Source organism: Kogia breviceps, chromosome 10, assembly GCF_026419965.1.
Source record: "Kogia breviceps isolate mKogBre1 chromosome 10, mKogBre1 haplotype 1, whole genome shotgun sequence".
In the NCBI taxonomy this organism is placed as follows: Eukaryota; Metazoa; Chordata; class Mammalia; order Artiodactyla; family Physeteridae; genus Kogia; species Kogia breviceps.
In genome coordinates, this window is record NC_081319.1 from 80,222,024 (window position 1) to 80,242,612 (window position 20,589).

Here is a 20,589-nt window from a genome sequence, read left to right on the forward strand (position 1 = left end):
CTGTTGGAAAAGAGTTTCCAAAGAGAGCTTCCCGACCCAGACCAAATTGTGATATGAGCAAGAAGTTAATCTTTGTTCTCCTAAACTAAATGGATTTAAGGCATTATTTGTTACTGCAACATGGTCTAGCTGATCCTAACTATTACAACGTTCATGATCTGTCATTACAGTCACTCTTTTGCATACACTATAAACCCTCTTTTTTTTTTTTTTCTGGGAATTTCTTTACAATTAAAATCATCTCAATACCTACTCAACTCCTCCCAGAAGCAGCTATATATGGCTGGAGGGGGGACCGACTCAGCAACCATACTGATTTCTTTTTTTTAAATTTATGCACGCAAACGTCAAGGAGGCCGTTGTGCTTCCTAGTTATTCACCTAAATTTTCTTCTTTATTCTCCAATTTTCTGAAGTGACGCTTTAAGAATCCCTTCACTTTCCTCAAATTAACGCCTCCTTCCCCAAACTTATTCTCAGTTGATGACTTGCTTCCTATTTTGCTGACAAAGTTGAAGCCATAGAAGAGAATTTCCCTGTGGTTCCACCCCCACACGTACCAATCTATCTGGATCTGTCCATATTTTCTGCCTTCCCTTTTCTTAACTGTAGATGAGAGCCGTCTAGGCTCTTATATAAAGCCAATGATTCTAGCTGTGCTCTGAAATCCGTCCTATGTCTCTCTCTCCTGCTCAATGACATTGCTTCTGCAATCTCTTCTCTCTGCTTTACTATGAAGCTTTCTCTACTGCACATCATCCCCAACTGCATAAATCATTATTTACCTTTAGTGCAAAAATTCCTTGGAAGAATTAGCTTTACTCACTGTCTTCACTTCCTATGCTCCAAGCTCTACTGAATCTCTTTAAATTACCTCAGCTCTCCTCTAAAGCAGCTCTTGCCAAAGTCATTCATGACCTTCAAATTCCTAAATCAAACGGCCAATTCTCAGTTCTCACCGGACACAATTTCTTAGCAGCTATTGGAACAACCGATCTCTTGCTCCTTCATGGAACACCTTCTTGACTTGGCTGCTGGGACACTATTCTCTCTTGGTTCTCCTGCTATCTCACTTGATAGCCTAATCCTTCTTAGTGTCATTTTCTGAATCATTTTCATCTGCCCAATCGTAAGCGTTGGAATACTCCTGGGCTCAGATTTTAGACGACTTCTATTTTCCATCAATATTTATCTTTCCAGTTGATCTTATAAGATTCCATGGCTTTCATTATTAGATATGTCAAGATGAATCCAAAATTTATATTTTCAGCTCCAACTTAATAGATTTTACTTCTGAACCTGTATACTGTCTTATATCGCCAATTCCACATTTTCCCACTTGGATACTTAATAGGCACCTAACTGAGCACACGGAAAATGAAACTCTTGTATTTCCCCCACAACTTATTCCTCCCACGATCTCCCTATGACAGGAAATGGCAACTGCTTTCAATTAGTTATTCAGTCCTCAAAGCTCGGGGTCATCCATGACTCCTCTTTCTCTTACATACAATATCCACTACTTCAGCAAATCCTGTGAATTCTATTTTCCAGTATGTATCCTGAGTCTAATCCCTTTTTACCACGGTCACTGCTCCCATGCTATTTCAAACCACCATTATAACCCATGAAGATTTTGCAATACCTCTCACCTATGTATGAGTTATAGCCTATAACCATTCTTGCTCCATTGAGACTCATTTCCATAAAACATAAGTCAGATCACACTCTCATCTCAAAATGCTTCACATAGCTTACCATCTCAAGTATTAAGTTCTCTGTGCCCTATGTGACCTGGCTCTATGCTACCTTGCATAATACTCAGACCGGTGGCCACTCTGCTCCAGCCACACTCCCTTTCTTGCTCTTCTTTAACTTCACCAAGTAAGGTCCATCTCAAGGCTTTTGCATGGATAGTTCTCTTTGTCAAAGGCACTCTTTTCTCAGTTAGTGCATGGCTCCTTCTTCAGTTTATTTAGCTCTCTGTTTCAATTTCACTTGTTTAGAAAGACTTTTCTCTGACCACCTATGCTCTTTATCTCTTATCCTGTTTTATGATTATACTTTATATCACTTATCAATAATATAACACAGTTTATATTTATTTGTTTATTGTCCGACACTTTCCCTTAGCAGGCTTAGAATGTAAGATCCACGTGGGCAACAACTTGATCAGTTCTGTTCAATACTTTTTACTCCAGAACATGGTAGGTGCTTAATAAATATTTGAATAAACTAATAAATAAATGAATATGGAGCTCAGTTTTTGGATGATGAATGAGAAGGTCTCCTATCTGGAAACCCTGGGTTCACCTGAAAAAAATGAGTCATCTGCGCATGTCCAGTGGCATCAAGCTGACTGAAGTAAGACTCCTGGCATATAAAACAAACTCAGGATGGACAGCAAAAATAATAGTGAACCAAGGCTCCTAATGTCCCTGGCAATGATCCACAGAAGATCAGCAAGATATAGCAGGGGCCAGCTTGGCATCAGTGTGAGATATTAGCCCATATTTCTCCTTCCAGAAAGAGGAAACACATCCACATAGAGCAAATGAGGTGAAAAAAAGGCTGACAATGAGTTATAAATTAAATTAGTGGCATTCTCATTGGTTTATGCTTGTACGGAGAAAGGACATTAAGCTGGAGCTAAAAGGGGTCATTTTAAGCATTTTTAAAGAAATTATTATAAGTCTGGATTTCTCTCTCTGAAATCTTTTCTAGAGAGAATACACATGCTTATAATTATCTTCTTTTCTAAGCCTGAAGATTGAATGTACAATTCAACAAACACACATTTACTTATAGGGACACCAGCCAAAATATAAAAATTGGTACAGGCTTTAAAAATGAAGGATATGGAAGTACAGAATACATGCCTCTGAAATGACATTGGGGATATTAACTGGATGAATGGTCAGAAGAAAGAACAAGCAGATGCAGTATTAAAGAAAGATAGCTGGTCAAAAATAGAATGGTTGAAGAGCAGAACACCTAAGCGACATACCCAGCTTCAGGGATAAGTTCTAATGAGGATGAATGGCTTGAATCTTGGAGCATAACGAAGTGAATATTCACTACCTTAAAGAAATCTTTGAAGGAAAGTAGGAATAGAAATAGAGGTTTATAAAAAGAGTTGGGCTCCTTTTCCTTATACCCAACTAACACTGGATTATGCAGTTTTGACACAATGTAAACTAATTCATCAAAGGACTACTTTTAAACAATGCTGTGTATACCACCAGAAGGTATGTATCCACCAAACTGAGCTCTCAATCTCAATCTCAATCTCTCTCTCTCTCTCTCTCTCTCACACACACACACACACACACACACACACAGAGTCAATAAAGGAGAATGGAGGTTAGAAGTGTGAAGATAATACAAACCGTCAAGGTTTTTACAAAAGAATGATCAAATTCTAACTTCAGTTGAAGAATGAAATGAATAATGTAGAAACTTCAAAATTTAAGATTGTAGAGTCCAAATCCTTCATTTAATAGATGAAAAACTGGGGTTTCCCTGGTGGTGCAGTGGTTAAGAATCTGCCTGCCAATGCAGGGGACATGGGTTCAATCCCTGGCCAGGGAAGATCCCACATGCCGCAGAGCAACTAAGCCCGTGTGCCACAACTACTGAGCCTGAGTCTGCGTACCGCAACTACTGGAGCCCGCGTGCCTAGAGTCTGTGCTCTGCAACAAGAGGAGCCATGACAATGAGAAGCCTGCATACTGCAACGAAGAGTAGCCCCCGCTTGCCGCAACTAGAGAACGCCCATGCACAAGCGATGAAGACCCAACACAGCCAAAAATAAAAACAAACAAATGAATAAATTTTAAAAAATAGATGAAGAACTGGGACAAAGGGACTATACCTAACTTGCCCAACAAAGCATACAAAGTTAGTGGAAAAGCTGGGGTGGAAACCCAGATGTCCTAGCTCTGTGGCATATCCCTTTCATTTCACTAGTTCTCCATCTTGGTATCTTTACCATTATGATCATTTTACAAACAAAACAAAACACAACAAAACCAACTCCCCCTTGATGAGGCAAATATCTTAAATAAGTATATATTTATAGGTCTACTGTTGTTATGTTTTCAGAACATAGCAGGAAAGTTCTTCTAAGATTATTTTAAGAACTTAAATTGCAGGAATACTGAAAAGTAACCATCTACCAGGCTTCTGGAGTCTGCACCGACCCTGTCCAGGGCTGATTTCTGATAATAAAGATGACTGAGAGAGGAGAAAATGTGAAAAGTGTGTGTTTTAGGGTTTGGACATTTACCTCACTGTGGCTTTCAGTGTTCTTCTTCTTATTATTATTATTATTATTATTTTGTATGCGGGCCTCTCACTCTTGTGGCCTCTCCCGTTGCGGAGCACAGGCTCAGTGGCCATGGCTCACGGACCCAGCCTCTCCGTGGCATGTGGGATCTTCCCGGACCAGGGCACGAACCCATGTCCCCTGCATCGGCAGGAGGATTCTCAACCACTGAGCCACTAGGGAAGCCCTTTATTATTTCTTTAAGGAATGAAAATACCACTGATTTTGTATCTGAGCCTAGAATACAATTCAGCATCACTGGAGACAATTTTTCTCCTTATTTGTATGAAATATGTAATTCTACACATTACAGAATTTTTCTGATAAATCTTTCCACTACCTAATTAGATTGCCACCAGTTTTAGAAAAAGCCCTCTTGGCTCTAAGGTGCCTAATTTGTCCATCTTGAATGATCCATGTTTCATTTGTGAATCATGCTGCATGATTCATATGAATCTTACATTATTAAGTTAAGAGACTGAGCCCACAAAACATAACAAGTATAAGTGGTTCAAATCTAGACCTATCCTTGTCACTGGTGAAAAAAAATTTTCATACATTTCTTTAGGAAATAGAAAAACTTTTTGTTAACAAGATGAACACGCATTTAAACATGATATGCAGAATGCAAGAAAGACTTTCAATTTCTTGAAGCCAAGGGCTGTTTCTTATTCATCACTGAATCCACTGCACTTAACACACCAGGTTAACGACTAAAACTTGATGATACTTATTGAGTGTCTACCCTGTCATATTACCTTTAGGTATATTCTATTACGTTCGGAAAACAATTCTTTGACTTATTTTTTATCCTCATTATTATTATCCAATCATTATCCTCATTTTATTTTTTTAAGTGATAATAAGCATAGCTGCTTTTATTATTATTATTATCATTGTTATTATTATTTAGTTTTAAGTAGAAATATTGCTGTACCACAGAGGTCAAATTGGAACTGGCTTTTCATTTCTCCTCATTTTATCCAAGAGGAAACTGAGACTTACCGAGATGAGCTAACAGGACCACAGTGGAGATGGGTTTCCAGATAAATCCACTTTGCAACGTTGTTCTCGAAAATGTTTGTTTAGATCAATCACCTGGCAAGACTTTAACCGCATGCCTACATCTTTTTTACTTAATAATAAAGCTACAATTTAGGGCTGATACTAACCTGGGGAGGGAAAAGCAATTATTTTACAGCTGAAGACTCTCCTGTGCATGTCAGTTCACCATCTAGAGGCCGTTTTCACAGTTTATCCTTTGCTGCATGTATGGAATTGTACCACATCTGACAGAACTCTTCAGCAGCAGCACTAATAATCACTGTCATCATCTCTATTCTGATAAGTTCCATCAATCTTGTTGATGAACTATCACTCACTTTTCTTCCCAGACTTGACCTTCTCTTTTGCAAGAAACACACACACACACACACACACACACACACACACACACACTCACATACCATTTTCTAGACCGTTCATGTATGTCTAGGAAAAATGTACAAGAAAGGATAATCTTGACTGAAGATACTCATGAATTGTTTTCAACAGACACCAAAAAAGTTACAGGCCACATCTTTAAGTGGCTGCAGAAAAATTTTAAATAGAGGTGGGGAAATGGAGTATATTCTCTGCAAAAACTTGGAAATGAATTAATAAACAAAGTCTAATGAAGAAGGTCTTTGAAATTAGCACCGATCGGTGGCTCTCAGAATTTTCATCCCATGATATCCACTCTTTATCACCATCAGTTTGAGGATGAAACACTAATATGAACCACAAGAATCTGTGTGAAACAGGTTTTGGATCTCCTTAACTTTGTACCCCATGATCTTTAACCTATAATTTTTGAAGAAGCTGAGTAGAGATTTGCAATAGTTTGTACTTTAAAAACACTGGACAGCATTAACGTTCCCTGGCATAAATGAGGTGCCTTGGTCAGCCTAAAATTTACCGAAAAAGGCCTAATCAGGTAAAACAGACACCACCCCACGTAAAATTTCACAACATCACACAGACATACCAATGCAAAATTCAAACAGATTTCTACCTGAGAATTCAAGAAATGTACTACCTTGCCCCAAACCGGTAAGAAGCTGATTACCACAAGGATGGATAGTTACCCATGGCAAAGAACGGGATTCCCAGCAGGGTGGAGTTGTACTTTCCGTCGGTGATGAAGAAGATCCCAGCTGCGGTGACGACGGAGATGCACACGGTGAGCACCCCCAGGAGGCCCAGGAAGGGCTTGCCGCGCAAGCAGTCCTTCATGGAGCTGGAGAGGGTGGCTGTGGTCAGGATCAGCATGAGGCTCACGAGGACCTGGCTTCTGGCCAGGATGCTGGTCTTATGAAAGTCTCTCCAGAGGCTAAAGGATGCTAAGGAGTAGAGCTGGAGGTCCTGGTGCTCCTCCTGGAGCTTCCTCATAAGCTTACAGAACTCATTCTCCCACTTCTCCCCTATGAGGTCTTGGGTGGCAGAGCCATAGGTCTGGAGGTAGTAGGTGATTTGAATGGCTCTGGCTGACTTGACCCGCTGGTCCTTGCTGTTTGGCACTTCCACTACCCCGCCCAGTTGGTGTCCAATAAAACTGTTCCTCCCATCCTTGAAAACAGAAAAAGGGGAGGCTGAAGTTACCAGAGGGAGGCACATTGCAGAGAACAGAGTCTTACTCTAAGTGAAGGGGCACAAAAGGCAGAGGTAGACTCCAGCGACGGTGGAACTGATGTGGGTGGAGTGGCATGTTAGGATTTTATACTCAACCTTTTGGAGCTCCGTGGGATACCATGCAAAATGATCAGAATTGAAAAGGATGCAAAGAGTGTTGTGAAGTTATACAGGACTCGCCACATGCATAGGAAAATGTACATACGTATTATTTCGATCTCATCCATACCCTCATTCTCACCATTTCCTTCTGTAACAATCTATTATAACTCCTTTATGCAAGATCAAGTTGAATCATTCAGTTTCAGCCAAAAGTGAAGCATGGCATGAGTTAACAACTTTTCAAAGATTAAAATAATAATGTATTTAATAAATACATGCTAAACTTTCTAGGGTTAACACACACACACCTACACTAATACACACACACCTACACTAACACACACAACACACACACACAAACATTACAAACATCCATTGTTCTTCGTACTCTGGGGGTACAGCTGTGTATTGCAGAACAAGTAGAAGAAAATACTGTGTTTTTTTTTTTTTACAGATAATTTAATAGTGTTGAAATGTTTTCTAAATATAATGTGAGCACCTGTTCACTCACTACAACATTCCCTTTGAACACCTGCTCCAGTTGTAGGTTGACCCAGAAAGCACAGTGGACAAACCTCTCCAAAATGAGACTAAGATTTCAGGTGGGGTTGTCAAAAGTCATCTCAATTTCAGGATTTCACATGAAGTAGAGTAGACAAGATCATAAGAGTAGGGTTTATAAGAGGGGCAATCACTCTTCTTTAAGGAAGACGAAAGGTGGACACTGAGTTGCTTAAACAGATCCAGAGCAGTAATTCTCAACTAGTGTGCCTTAACACCCAGAAAGAAATCCCTGACAGCCACCGCCAAATTTGAATCAATTTGGATATATTTGTTTTGCCACATCTGTCATGTACTCCAATGGCAATTTTTGTCAGATGGAATGTCGAACCCAGTGGCAGGTTGCAGGATGGAGTCTGGTTCTGAAAAGGTGCATCGGGTCCCAGAAGAGACACAGGCACAAAGGTAAATGTATGCCATGAACAGCTTATGTGTTTGCTACATCAGGCAAGACATTTATCTCGTGAGGATTTAAAAGTGTAGAGTCAGAACAGGAAACAGAAAGGTAGTACAGAAGGGCAACAAACCCAACTGTGTGGTAACCAGTTGTTTTCACAGAACCGTGAGGCGCTGTGTACTCAAGAGACACGTGTAACAAGTCCTGTGGACTTAGACCAGACACCTGTAACTGGGGTACTTGTTTGTATTTGCATCAAAGCTGCCCTAGTACTTAAGAATGTGTTGAAACTCAAAAAGCTTGAGAAATTTACAGAGTGTACAAATATTGTTAGTAGGGGTCATCAAGAATTGCAAGAAAGAAATTTTATAGTCACTCTATATACCCATTTTCCCCCTACATGTTAAATTAAAAGTCTTTCTATTTAACTCAACCTGACCAACTCTAAATGAACGATATATTTCTCAATAAGAATTTAATTTGAGGGTTTTCTCCCCATTGCTTGGGGTTTCTCCCACTCCCCATGGCATCTTTGTAATGTTCCTATCTTTTTTCCTTATAAAAAAATCAAACTGAAATTCTGACTGTAGGTTCCCAAGGCTCTGTCTTGATTAAATTCTCTGGAGTCCCCCAGTGAGCTGCAGGTGGAAAGGTAGGGCAGCTTTGAGTAAGGAGGTGGAAATTCTGCCCTGTCACTGAGAGATTGTGATGTATGATTTTTCACTCTCAGTACAGGTCAAATTGCTCCTCAATTGGGCTTGTTTATTTTTGTTTTAATCTTGTCGTAAGTTTTAGTTCCACCCTTGTTCCCACTTCTTTGAAATCCTATCTGTGATGTTGACATATTTTGGATTAAGATCACACTAGACAAAAGAGACTGGAAAAAGGATAAAGTTTGCTTTTTTTCTCTACCATCCTCTAATCTCTACATATACCTCTCTTCATCTGGCTTCCTACTGTTCTCAGGCACTTATACCATGTCTTACTTTTCCCATACTTAGGGAAGTCGTCTCTAAAAAATAACCTGTGATTAGTTAAATACACCTCAGGGTGAATTCACTGAGTCAGATATGGAGTGTTTATTATATACCAGGCTTTGTTCTAGGCACAGGGAAATTACCAGCAAGCAAGATAGGGAAGCTGCCAGCTCTCCATAAGCACACATTCTAATAGAGGAGACAGGAAAGGAGCAATTAAATGATTAACTAAGACTATTTCAGATAGAAATAGTAGGGAGAAGATAAAACAGGACTAAGTGCTGGGAAGGAGGTGTCTAGGTTAGACGGCATGTTCAAAGTGTCCTCTAGAGCTAAGCCCTCTGTGAGGACGTAGACTTGGCCATAGAAGAATAGAGGAAAGCACCAGGCAGAGGGGGAGTAGTGTAAAGGCCTTGAGGTGAAAATTAACGTGGTGGGCTCAAGGAGCAGGAAGAAAGGCCAGAACTGCTGCAGCAGAGTTCTGGAAAAAAGTGGGAGGAGACAAGGCCTGAGGGCTTGGCCAGCAATAGGCCATGCAGGGCCTGGCAGGACTGGCAAGGAGTTCTTATTTTACTCCCAGTGCAAGTAGAAGCCAGTAAAAGGTTTTAGGTGCAGAAATGATGTACTCTCATTTAGAACTGTCCAAGCAGGCTCTGGCTTCAATGTGAATATATTGAGGGAGAGCAGAAGTGGACCCAAGGATATGAATTAGAGACTTCAATTCATCTTCTGTCAATGATGCCGGTTCAACTCATAGAACGATAGAGCTGAAAAATGCCTTCAATATTATGTAAACATTTTTACTCATGTACTTATATCACTCATTTTATAGATGAGAAAAACTGAAACCTACAAGGGGAAATGAACCAGCCAAGGCTTTCTTATCCAGTTACTGAGAAACGCACACTAATGAGCATGATTCCCGGTCACATGATTCAGTGTTCTCTCCATTAATCCCACCTGACTCCTTACAAATCCAGGGAAGTTCTGCTCAGAGGATAATTACAGTATATGTTATATTCATTCCTTGTTCCTCCTACATAGAAACACCTATGAGCTGGGAACTAAGGAACTCTTCTACCACAAAACAGGAGAATAATCTCTAACAAATAATGTATAAAAGTGTATTTCCCAAGACTATATTGAGTAGGCTGATTGGGGCAATGGTTTGTACAAGATGTTCATTTGGACATTCATTTCGAATGTCCAAAGACCTTGTTTATTTTATCCTGGTGCATGGAGTAGGGCAGATTAAGAGAGAGAAATGCATTCAATATGTTACATTCATTTACACATAATGAGACAAAAGCCTTTTTTTTTTTTTTTTTTTTTTTTTTTTTTTTGCGGTACGCGGGCCTCTCCCGTTGCGGAGCACAGGCTCAGCGGCCGTAGCTCTCGGGCCCAGCCGCTCCGCGGCATGTGGGATCTTCCCGGACCGGGGCACGAACCCGTGTCCCCTGCATCGGCAGGCGGATTCTCAACCACTGCGCCACCAGGGAAGCCCCAAAAGTCTATTTTTATGAAGTCATTTTTGTAAGAAATGGAAATTAGACAATTTCAAAAGGGGGGGGGGTGGTGAGCAGCTAGCTAAGCCCAATGTAGACCAGCCATTTAAAAAATCTATATTTTGCCTTCTTTAAAATTTTGACTTTTGTCCAGACACATTATCAGCACCCTCTTTGATCCACCATAATCTCCAAATGAGGCCTGAGGGATGCATAAATCTTTGTTCTGCTGCTCACAATCCCTCAGAAATCTTTCTGATGACAGAAATGAGTAAAGACAGACAGAACTGCACTTACGTGAATGAATACTTTTAAAATACTTCCTTTTTCAAATAATAGGAAGTACAAGTCCTCTTCCACTTTTATTGCACAAGCAAGCATGTGCCATAAGCTAGTGAATAGACAGGGGGACTTAGGGGGTACCTGGAAAAAGGATTTGCATGTATCATGGCCTGGAGGCAAAGAACAGCACATGATGCTCAAGGAACTGAAGGAAGTGATGGGATTGGAGGCTACAGAAAGCAGCAGGGCCTCTGCTGTAAAGGCCATGGAAGCTTTATTAAAAGAGTGGGACTTATTGTCTTGCAATAGGAAACCACTGGTGAGTTCTAAGCAGGGGAATGACATGATTTACTTTTTGGAGTGCTCTCTCATTGCACTGTGGAAAATGATTTAGGGAGTCAGGGTGACTCTAAACGAAGGAGGTCAGTTAGGAACTCCCTGCAGTATTTCAGGTTCTTAACGCAGCATGAAAAAAATGTCAGCCCAGGCCATCGCTGGTAGGTATATTGTTCCAAGGTGAATCAACAGAATTACAGGTCATGATGCTATCTCACCGCCATGAAGCAGCTCATCACATCAACTCTCCAGGAGCAGTGATGCCAGAAAAAAAAATCTTGTGTTTTTTAGGTCATATTTTGTTTATGGTTACTACTTTGTAACTTTTACAATGACTCCTACCCAATCCACACCTCCACAGTGGAAAAGGAAATTAAACTCTTAAGAGATTAAGATAAAAGAATAAATTCTCCAAGAGATACAGAGGAAAGAGACATGAATGTCATAAACTATTGTGCAGAGAAAAAAATTACTCAGTGATGCTCTGAAGTTGTAGGAGAGAAAGTGTCATATCTGCTCAATGTATGTGCTAGGTTGACATTCAGAGACTTTCTGTGCAAGATAATTTGGCAGCACAGCTCCTGTCCAGAATAATTGTACTTTTGATCTTATCAATTTTCGATGAGGTCAACACTGCAAGGATATTGGAAATCTTTAGATGGTCAGTTGTCTTTTATTGCTGAAAAGGAAGACTGCTATGTATGGTAGATAGTGACATTTCTAAAGGAATGGTACAATTTGTTCTTGTTTGTTTGCTTGTTTGTTTAAATAAGATTTTTTTCTTGTATTTATTTCCTAACATATCTCTTTGTTTTATTCTCAATATCGACTGTACACACAAAGTAGGATTAAATAAAATCATCAGCTATCTTGAATTTCCTCTCTAGAGCTTCATGTTTAGTAGAAACAAGCAAATAATGAGAAAGCAAGTTCCTATAAGGTATTTAGTTTAAAAAAAAAAGGAATCAAAAGCATTTTCAAAATGAACACTTTAAAGCATTAAAATGCCCTAATAAAGAATACATTAAGGGCTTCCCTGGTGGTGCAGTGGTTGAGAATCCGCCTGCCGATGCGGGGGACACGGGTTCGTGCCCTGGTCCGGGAAGATCCCACATGCCGCGGAGCAACTAAGCCCGTGAGCCATGGCCGCTGAGCCTGTGCGTCCGGAGCCTGTGCTCCACAACGGGAGAGGCCACAACAGTGAGAGGCCCACATACAAAAAAAAAAAAAAAATACATTAAATTTCTTATGTCACATTACTAAGCTAGAATAGTGCAGGGGTGTATTTTTTATTTTTTTCAAAGAGGAAGGTTAAAAAAAGTAAGGTTTCTGTGTTGCTGCAATGAAATAAGGGCTTTAGCCAACGAGACTACAAGTTTAAGCACTCTAGCATATTAATTTTTAACACGTGTGGCAGACTCAGTTCCAAGACGGAAGAACTTTATTTGCATCACCCTGGGTAACTTTCCCGGCCACTCTCTGAGGAAGTGCTATTCTGAAATAACCTCAAGTCACCATCCAGGACACAGGGGCCTTGCGAGAGGAAGTAATATAAGGTTACACAGCTAAGTGGCATAGCCAGTTACCTGATTCTTGTTTATAACTCCAATGCTCTTGTTCTTAACACACCTGCACATATGTTTGAATAATTTGTGAATACACTTGAAATGAAAGGAAGTACAAGGTAGCAGTTTTGTACACAGACTCAAGAGGCTACTGTCACGCTTAGAGCCCTGTGTCAACACTGACCAGCTATGGGAGTCTCCTCAGCTCTCTGCACGTCAGCTTTATTATTGGTTAAAATAAGAATCATAAGGCATTGTGAGGATCAAGTGTAAATACATATAAAACACTTAGAATAGCGGTCAGAAAATGTTGGATATTATTAATGTGTCATAAATTAAATATTGGAATGATACTGTTTATTTACTCAACCATCTAGTTATTATTTCCACATCTCCCAGCAACTGTCTGTAAATGTGATGGAAAGCACACAGGGTCCAGGGTGCAGACTGGTTTTAAGTTCCAGGTCTACTGCTCTACAGCAGGGCGACAGAGGACAAAATGCTTGAGTTCTCTGAATGCCAACTGCCTCATCTCCAAAATAAAAGGTTTGGCTTATATTATCTCTAAAGGTTTCATTAACTTTGTATTTAATGATCCGTCCATGGTAAAGTCATTAGACACTACAAAGTAGGCTAGAGAAATCTGCCCTGAGGAAAAAAATAAATAAGAAGAAAAGAGAAATGCAAGGTGACCCATGTTCATTTCCATAGAAACAAGAAGCTTTTTATCTTCTTTTAAATCTGGACCCAGTAGCTGTTTCTTCTCTTAGAGTAATTTCCAGAGAGAATTTTTCTCAAATGGAAAAAGATCAAGACTTTGCCCCGTTTTACCTACATGTAAATCATTTCTCAGTAGCCCAGATGAATTCATTTATTTCTTAGATAGTAAAATTCATTTTTTCTTCAGATCTCTATTTCATGAAATCTGAAGAATGAATCACGGAGGATTCATCCTCTCCACTGTATTGGTTTACTTACCACATAATAGGATAAATGCATTTAATTTCTCCTCAACTCATACAAAATCTTCACACAAATTTATAAGTAGTGTGTGGAAGTAGAGTTGATATCTACATTAAATGCGAAGCATATAACAATGAACTTTTTATTTCTTTGTAACTTGTATCAGTGACCCTATCCCCAAAATTTCCATTAAAAGCAATATTACTATTTTAAATGAGTCTTTCACAAACAGAGTACAATGACCACTCAGGGCAAGTATTCCATATTAAAGATTTAAGTTTGATGCTGGTCTACACAAAGGAAGCTGGCCATCACTCACACAGGAGCATTTGAGGAATACAGAAAGATTCCTTCAGGAGAGGGATTGAAAGCCTGCAATTATAGCTTTTGCTTTGGGCTAAGAAACTCCCGAAAAGATTAGTTTACCACCACATGCTTTAGGAGGAATGTGACACCTGAGCCATTAGCATCTCTGAGTGGAACAGTCATCAGACTAAAAAACTAGAGGCAAACCTGTGTAGAGCTCAGAACATCCTCAAGAAGGCAAAAGTTAGGGAAGATCAAAGGTGTGGCTACGGCAGGCAGAAGTGTGGTGAATCTGTGGGGTCACCAAGGACATGACACACAGGTGGAAATAGGCAAGAAGAGCAGAGTCATTCATTCATTCCAGAAATATTCAGCAAACACATGTTCTGTGACAGCCAGCTATTGAGGATAGAGTAGTGAACCGCTATAGTTGTTATCCTCAAAGAGCCTAAGGCTCTGGGGTGCAGTGGGAGGTGGGTTAACCCAAGATGTTAAGGTAGCACTGAGATGGAATCACTAACCTAGCAGGGACTAAGAAGACTTCCCAAAGAAGGTAGCATCTAAGGTGAGACCTGAAACATGAGTAACAATTATCCAAGTGAGGATGGGGGATTTGGTCGGTGGACGTGGGGAGGGATGGTCTTCCAGGCAGAGGGAACAGCATGTGCAAAGGCCGAGAAAGAAGAGTAAGCATACTGTGCTCCTGGGACTTTGATAATGACTGGAATATACAGTGGGGGCAAGATAGGGTGATGCAGAGATGGTTACAGGTAATGAGTACGGAGATTGGTTTGTTCAAGAGCTCTCTTTGACTGCAATGTGAAAAATAAACTTTAGGTGTGCCTTGGGGATGGAGATGGACGCTAGAGAAGGGCCATGGGACCTTTTTTATTCTGCCTTCCTCACAGCATTATCTAATCCAAGACTTACCTAACTGATTGAATGAGCATCCAAAAAACGATTTTTCAGATCTTATAGAATACGTACTGTTCTTTTTTTTTTTTTTTAAACCAGGATTTGGCAGCTAAGCTATTCTTTTTTAAAAGATTTTATTTTATTTATTTTTGGCTGTGTTGGGTCTTCATTGCTGAGTGCCTAGGAAGGCAAATTGTTAGTCTATGTGTAGAGAGCAAGGTAAGGACAGATAAATGGAAGATAAGGTCTCCTCCTTGGAAGAGTTTATAACTTTGTACAGAAACAAAAGCCTTTTAGATGACAAGAAAATCAAGCTGCATAGAGCATTAGAACTCAGGAGACACTGCTGAAGAATAGTAACTGCTGAGGGCTGCAAAATTATATACATATAGCATGGACTCAACCATGTAAAACTAATTATGCACATATAAATATTCAAAGGAAATTATCAAAATTTTAACACTGGCTCTTATTCAGTATAAAATTAAAGGTCATGTCTGCCTCTTTGGTTAATTAGGCTATTTTATATTACCTTTTTAAAAAGCCTATTGACTCATCAACAAAAATAATAAAAATAAGTGTGTTAAGAGAACTGAATAAAGGCTAGATAGGAGTGAGAGGGTTAAATTAGGTAAGACCTTGAATCAAATTTCACTCAAACAGGCAGTTGGGAGGGGAGGGAAGGCCAAGAATCAAGCCTCCCTTAGTCCCAGGCTCAAGTTCTAAGCAGTCTGCATTGTGGCTTCCAAGTAAACTTGAGTTTCAGTGGTTCATTCTTCCTCATGAAGGACCGTGGTTTTGCCCATCGAGACATAATGAACGATAGTATTTGACTTAGAGTAACAGCAGATTCCCAGCTTCTAAGGGTAGGGTAAAACACTAACACACACTCAACTCTCCAGCTGATATGACCTTGCCCTTGGCTAAACGGCTTTTTCTTTTCAGAAAAAAAAGATCCTGGAGACCTTGGTAGCTCAATGTCATTTTCCTCGTTCTGAACTTGAGTTCTGAAAAGGTCCTCGTGAGGTTCTTTTAAATTTTTGTCTTTATACCTTTCCTTCCCATGTGGTTTTTCTTTAATCTGAAAACAAAGGCCAAATTATTTGACTAATCAAATGAAAAATAATTTTTGAAGATTTGCGATGCATAAAGCATCACGATAGGCAAAAGCTGATTTCTTTTTTACTTAAATTTTCCAGATAATTGTAATCACAGAAGTCTGGATTACGAGATTGATTAAAACTTCCAGGAGATAGGCCATTAATTTAGGCAGTTTGAAAACAGTGTTGCCATTTATGAACTCCATTTTTCTAATTTCTATTTTTCTTTGCTTTCCAAGATTGTATCAAATTTTCATTCAAAGGGGCCTCGTCTGATAATTAATATGTGTTGTCTTTTTCCATTGTTATTTGTTTTATCACTCCAACTAGACTTCCAATTTCAGTGAAGTTAGGAAATGAAGGTGGGACTTTTTTCCAGCTAAAGGAAACTAATTTGAGGCACATATCTCAAGGAAATGTAGAGAAACTGACATACTATAAAAGAAGTAATCAATGGTATAGCTTTTATTTGCAGTTGTGGGTGAGGTTACCTGTGTCTTAATACTTTGATAAAACGAAGGTGACACCCTTGTTTCTCTACTGAAGATGAATCAGATCTTAATATCTCATTGGCTTCTATGAACATCCTCCCTCCTCTTTCTCGATCCATCTCCTTTCTCCACCCCCTCCTGTTTCTCTCTTTCTCCTGCTCTCTTTCTTTTTTTCACTCTTTCTCCCCTCCTCTCTGACCTTTTCCCTTCTTTTTCCTCCTCTTCCCCCTTCCATCTCTGTCCTTCCTTTATTTGAAATACAACTACTGCAAAGCCACAGTGAGGGATAATTATTGAACTCTGTCAGTAAAATGCCAGATAAAGAATACAGAACTTGCTTAAGTCCATTTTATCTTCACTAAATTACCTTTTCTTTTTAATATCTAAAAGGACAGACAAGCTTTGAAAATACTGTGTGTGATATACATTCTAATGAGATCCATACAATTGTTCTTTACTACTACCAAGCTATTTAGCCTCAAAGATATTAAAATAATTGAAAGCCTTTCGATAAAGCCAAGAAAGTAAGAATTAAACTTTTAAAACGCCTGAATGAAAAATTAACTCAAAAGCAAAGTGTGTGGTTTTTTTTTTTTTTTTTTGCTTGATAATTTAACCTACTGCAAAGGATTATCCAAAAATCTTCAAAGATTTAGAAAATAAACTTCCACTTTTATTTTCTGGTTGTTTGCTGCCTTTCTGGTTGTTTTTGTTTAAGGCTAATATTAAAGTTCGTTTGCATTCACTTACAAATGCTTTGTTGGATGTAGGAAAAAAGTGACTCACAAAGTTAAGTATGTTAAGCAAGAGAGTAAGTTCTGTCTAATGACTGTAGACTCTAGTTTCAGTAAGGCAGATAAAACTTAGAGATTAATTCATGGAACACTTACATGCATGTGTTTTTAGTTTTATGCCTATGTGAGGCTTTTTAATTAATAATATTCACAAACTAAAATCTTTAATTTGATTGCATATCCCTTTTTTGGTTTGGAACACATGGTAACCTGAATAAGGTAGATGGTAGAAAGTTATGGTGGGTTAAAGCATATATATGGTGCATAATCCTAGAAGGTTTGACAATTGATTTACTTAGATTTTTAGGCAAGGGAGAAAAATGTTAAGACAGATAGTCTCATTATAATGAAAGTAATCATCACTGTAAATTCACTCCTCAAAATTAGGCCAATTTTAAGTGGGCCAACCCACATTCCAGCCTTTGGGAGTTTCATTGCCTTCACTACATAAACATGATTGCTGCTTCTCCTAGCCACACATAAATATCCCTCTTCACTGTGTCAGTCCTTATATCACCTAGCCCTATGTCATGGAGTTTTGGAGACAAGGCTTCTAATCAAAATTGCAATCCTGTTTTAGGCTGGTTTCAATTTGCTTCTGAATTTTCCAAAATAGTGCCAAGTTTCAGCAGCCCAATTTCTCATAATTTGACAATCAATGTATTTTTTCTTTCAACAAATCACTACCTTTCTTTTCGAACTATAAAACTTTAGTAGAGAGACTTCTTCCAAAGCTGCTCTTACAAACTGTTAAGAAATGGACTGAGATACCTTCCCCATTCTTCAGAGGAAAGACCTACAACACATACTACAGTTCTTGTGACCTGGTTGCTGGGAAGGTGATGCAAAACCACTTTGGCATCACAGGCCATGTGGCTGACAAGAGCAGCTTGGCTTTAAAGTCTGAAGAACTTGGGTTTGAATGCTGATTTGGCCACTTATAACCAGTGTGATTTTTAAAAAGTTACTTAGGTTCTCTGAGCCTCTTTTTTCAGTTATGAAATAGGACTGTCTAGCTCATTAGCTTTATTATGAGAAATGTTTTATGATATTGGAAGAGGCATGGCACTCTGTATGCTATTTTGTAGAAGCTCTATCAACAGTTATTATCAATTACAAAATGATGCTTGAGGGATTCAGTGATCTTAAAATGAATTAAAAACAGACCATGGCCCTTGGCACCAAAAACATTCATCAACCCTCAGCCTACACTGCAAATACAGAAAGTTTCCAGGGCTCCCTAAGTAGGAGGTGTTTAGCTAAAAGGAGGAACAAAAGATTCTAACTGTCTGTTCCAATCCTGGGTGTCCACTCACCATAGGACGGAGAGCTTGCTCCCCGTTCAATGCAGGTTCGGAAGACAAACTGTACCTGGTATTTTTAGAGGAAACCTAAAAGAGTTGGTTCAAAATTCCTTTCAATATACTCCAAGAGATCATCTGGACACAGGATTTCTCTAATCCAGAAGACAATTTAATATCCAAGCAAATTTTCTGAGTCAACTGAGCTCATGAAGTTTACCCTCCTTCACTGTGGGGTTCCCAGGATTCACTGGGTTCAGACATTGAGTCAGGCCCAGGTGTCAGCAGTGCCATATGCTTTTATTCTAGGCACCAAACAGGTGGGGCTTCTGGATGTGACCAGCTCCATGGTGAAAAGAGGGCCTGCTGCAGCTCTGTGGCTTTCTTTGCAGCCAAGACTATAATGGAAATAAGAATCAAACTTCCTGATTCCACAATACAGACAGCCCCCACTGAAAGTTCCTGTAACTAAAAGCACCTGGTGAAATCATGCAGGAGCCTCACATAGCTTCCCTATTTCATTTCCTGTCTTTAAGTTTCATATATGAATGAAATGGCAGCAGGCAAAAGTCAGAGGAGGTGACCCTACAGCCACACGGTTTCATTTTGTGTTTGCTGGCGTGCTATCTGAGCACCCTACTGGATTGTTCCAAGGAATGTAATTTCATCAAAATAATTGCAGTAAACTTTTTTTTTTTTTTTTTGGTGGTACGTGGGCCTCTCACTGCTGTGGCCTCTCCCGTTGCGGAGCACAGGCTCCGGACGCGCAGGCTCAGCGGCCATGGCTCACGGGCCCAGCCGCTCCGAAGCATGTGGGATCTTCCCGGACCGGGGCACGAACCCGTGTCCCCTGCATCGGCAGGCGGATTCTCAACCACAATTGCAGTAAACTTTGATTTTAATATACGTGTTTCAGTACAAGATCTCCTGCAGTAAACTTTGATTTTAATATACGTGTTTCAGTACAAGATCTCCTGCTTGCTACGGATATTCAACGTTCTCTCCGATATTCAATAACACGTCACAGGCATCACCGATGTTTGCTCAGAGGATGTTAAGAACACTGTGTCTTATGCAGTGTCAATATAAATTCAGTGTAATTCATCTTCCCCATTGATCGCAGATATCTTCATTCAAATGAGTTGATTACATCAAAGTGAAGAGAAGGAAAAAAAATGCAGAGTGAGAAATGCAAATACAAAAAGGGGACACACTTACACTCAACAAAGAACTAGTTTTTTAAAGCACCTGCTACAAATGAAGCTATTTTACAGACACAAAAACATAAAGGGCTGGTCCGTTGTCCTTAAGAACACTTACTGTCACTCTCCCTCACTGCAACACAGGTTAATTCCCTATGATTTTGCAAGTAGTGAGAGCATTCGCTATGACTATGTCAGGCCTCCTTATGAATAAGGTGAGAGGCTTTCTTTTTTACAGAGGTTATGTAAAGAAAACAATCTAACATCTTTCATTTAACATGGAGGTACTTGGTGGAAGCAGGGTTAACTTGGTAAGTGGGTGTCTGATTTGGCTAAAAAGATCGAGGCTATTTGAAGCCACTGCAATCAGGGGAGACTTTTCAAATGCACATTGCTATGTCAAAGGGCTGTTAAAAACAACGATAATAACACACACACCAAAAACAACACTCCCTCAGAACTGTAGCTGGCAGCTGTCTGCACCACACTGGAGCTGTTTACAAGGAAATACTGAGTGAGGTTCTAAAGGAATAAAATGGCACTCAGGACTGAGCTATCCAATTTGGAATAATAAAGGGTTCCTGGTGTGAAAGGGAAATGAGGCCCACCATCCCTTCAACAGCAGCGCGAGCAATGATGTTTGTTATTGATCATCTAGGACGGAAAAGAAGGATGATCTCGAGGGAGACGTCAGAAGCGCCTTGGGTACTGCCCGAAGGAACTGGGAATAGTTGCCATTGAAAACCTTTAAAACTAGAAGTGACCCGGTGAGATATATGTGCTACAAGTGCCCTCT

General features: G+C 39.7%; 1 protein-coding gene across 4 annotated transcripts in view; it reads right to left on the minus strand.

Annotated features, from left to right (window-relative positions):
• PTCHD4 (patched domain containing 4) overlaps positions 1-20,589 on the minus strand; it is a 169,614-nt gene that overhangs the window by 110,695 nt on the left and 38,330 nt on the right. For all 4 annotated transcript variants that reach the window (XM_059076537.2, XM_067043149.1, XM_067043148.1 and 1 more), the window contains one exon: positions 6,453-6,933. In XM_059076537.2, the coding sequence (XP_058932520.1) occupies positions 6,453-6,933 (481 nt within the window). The remainder of the gene's footprint in view (positions 1-6,452; positions 6,934-20,589) is intronic.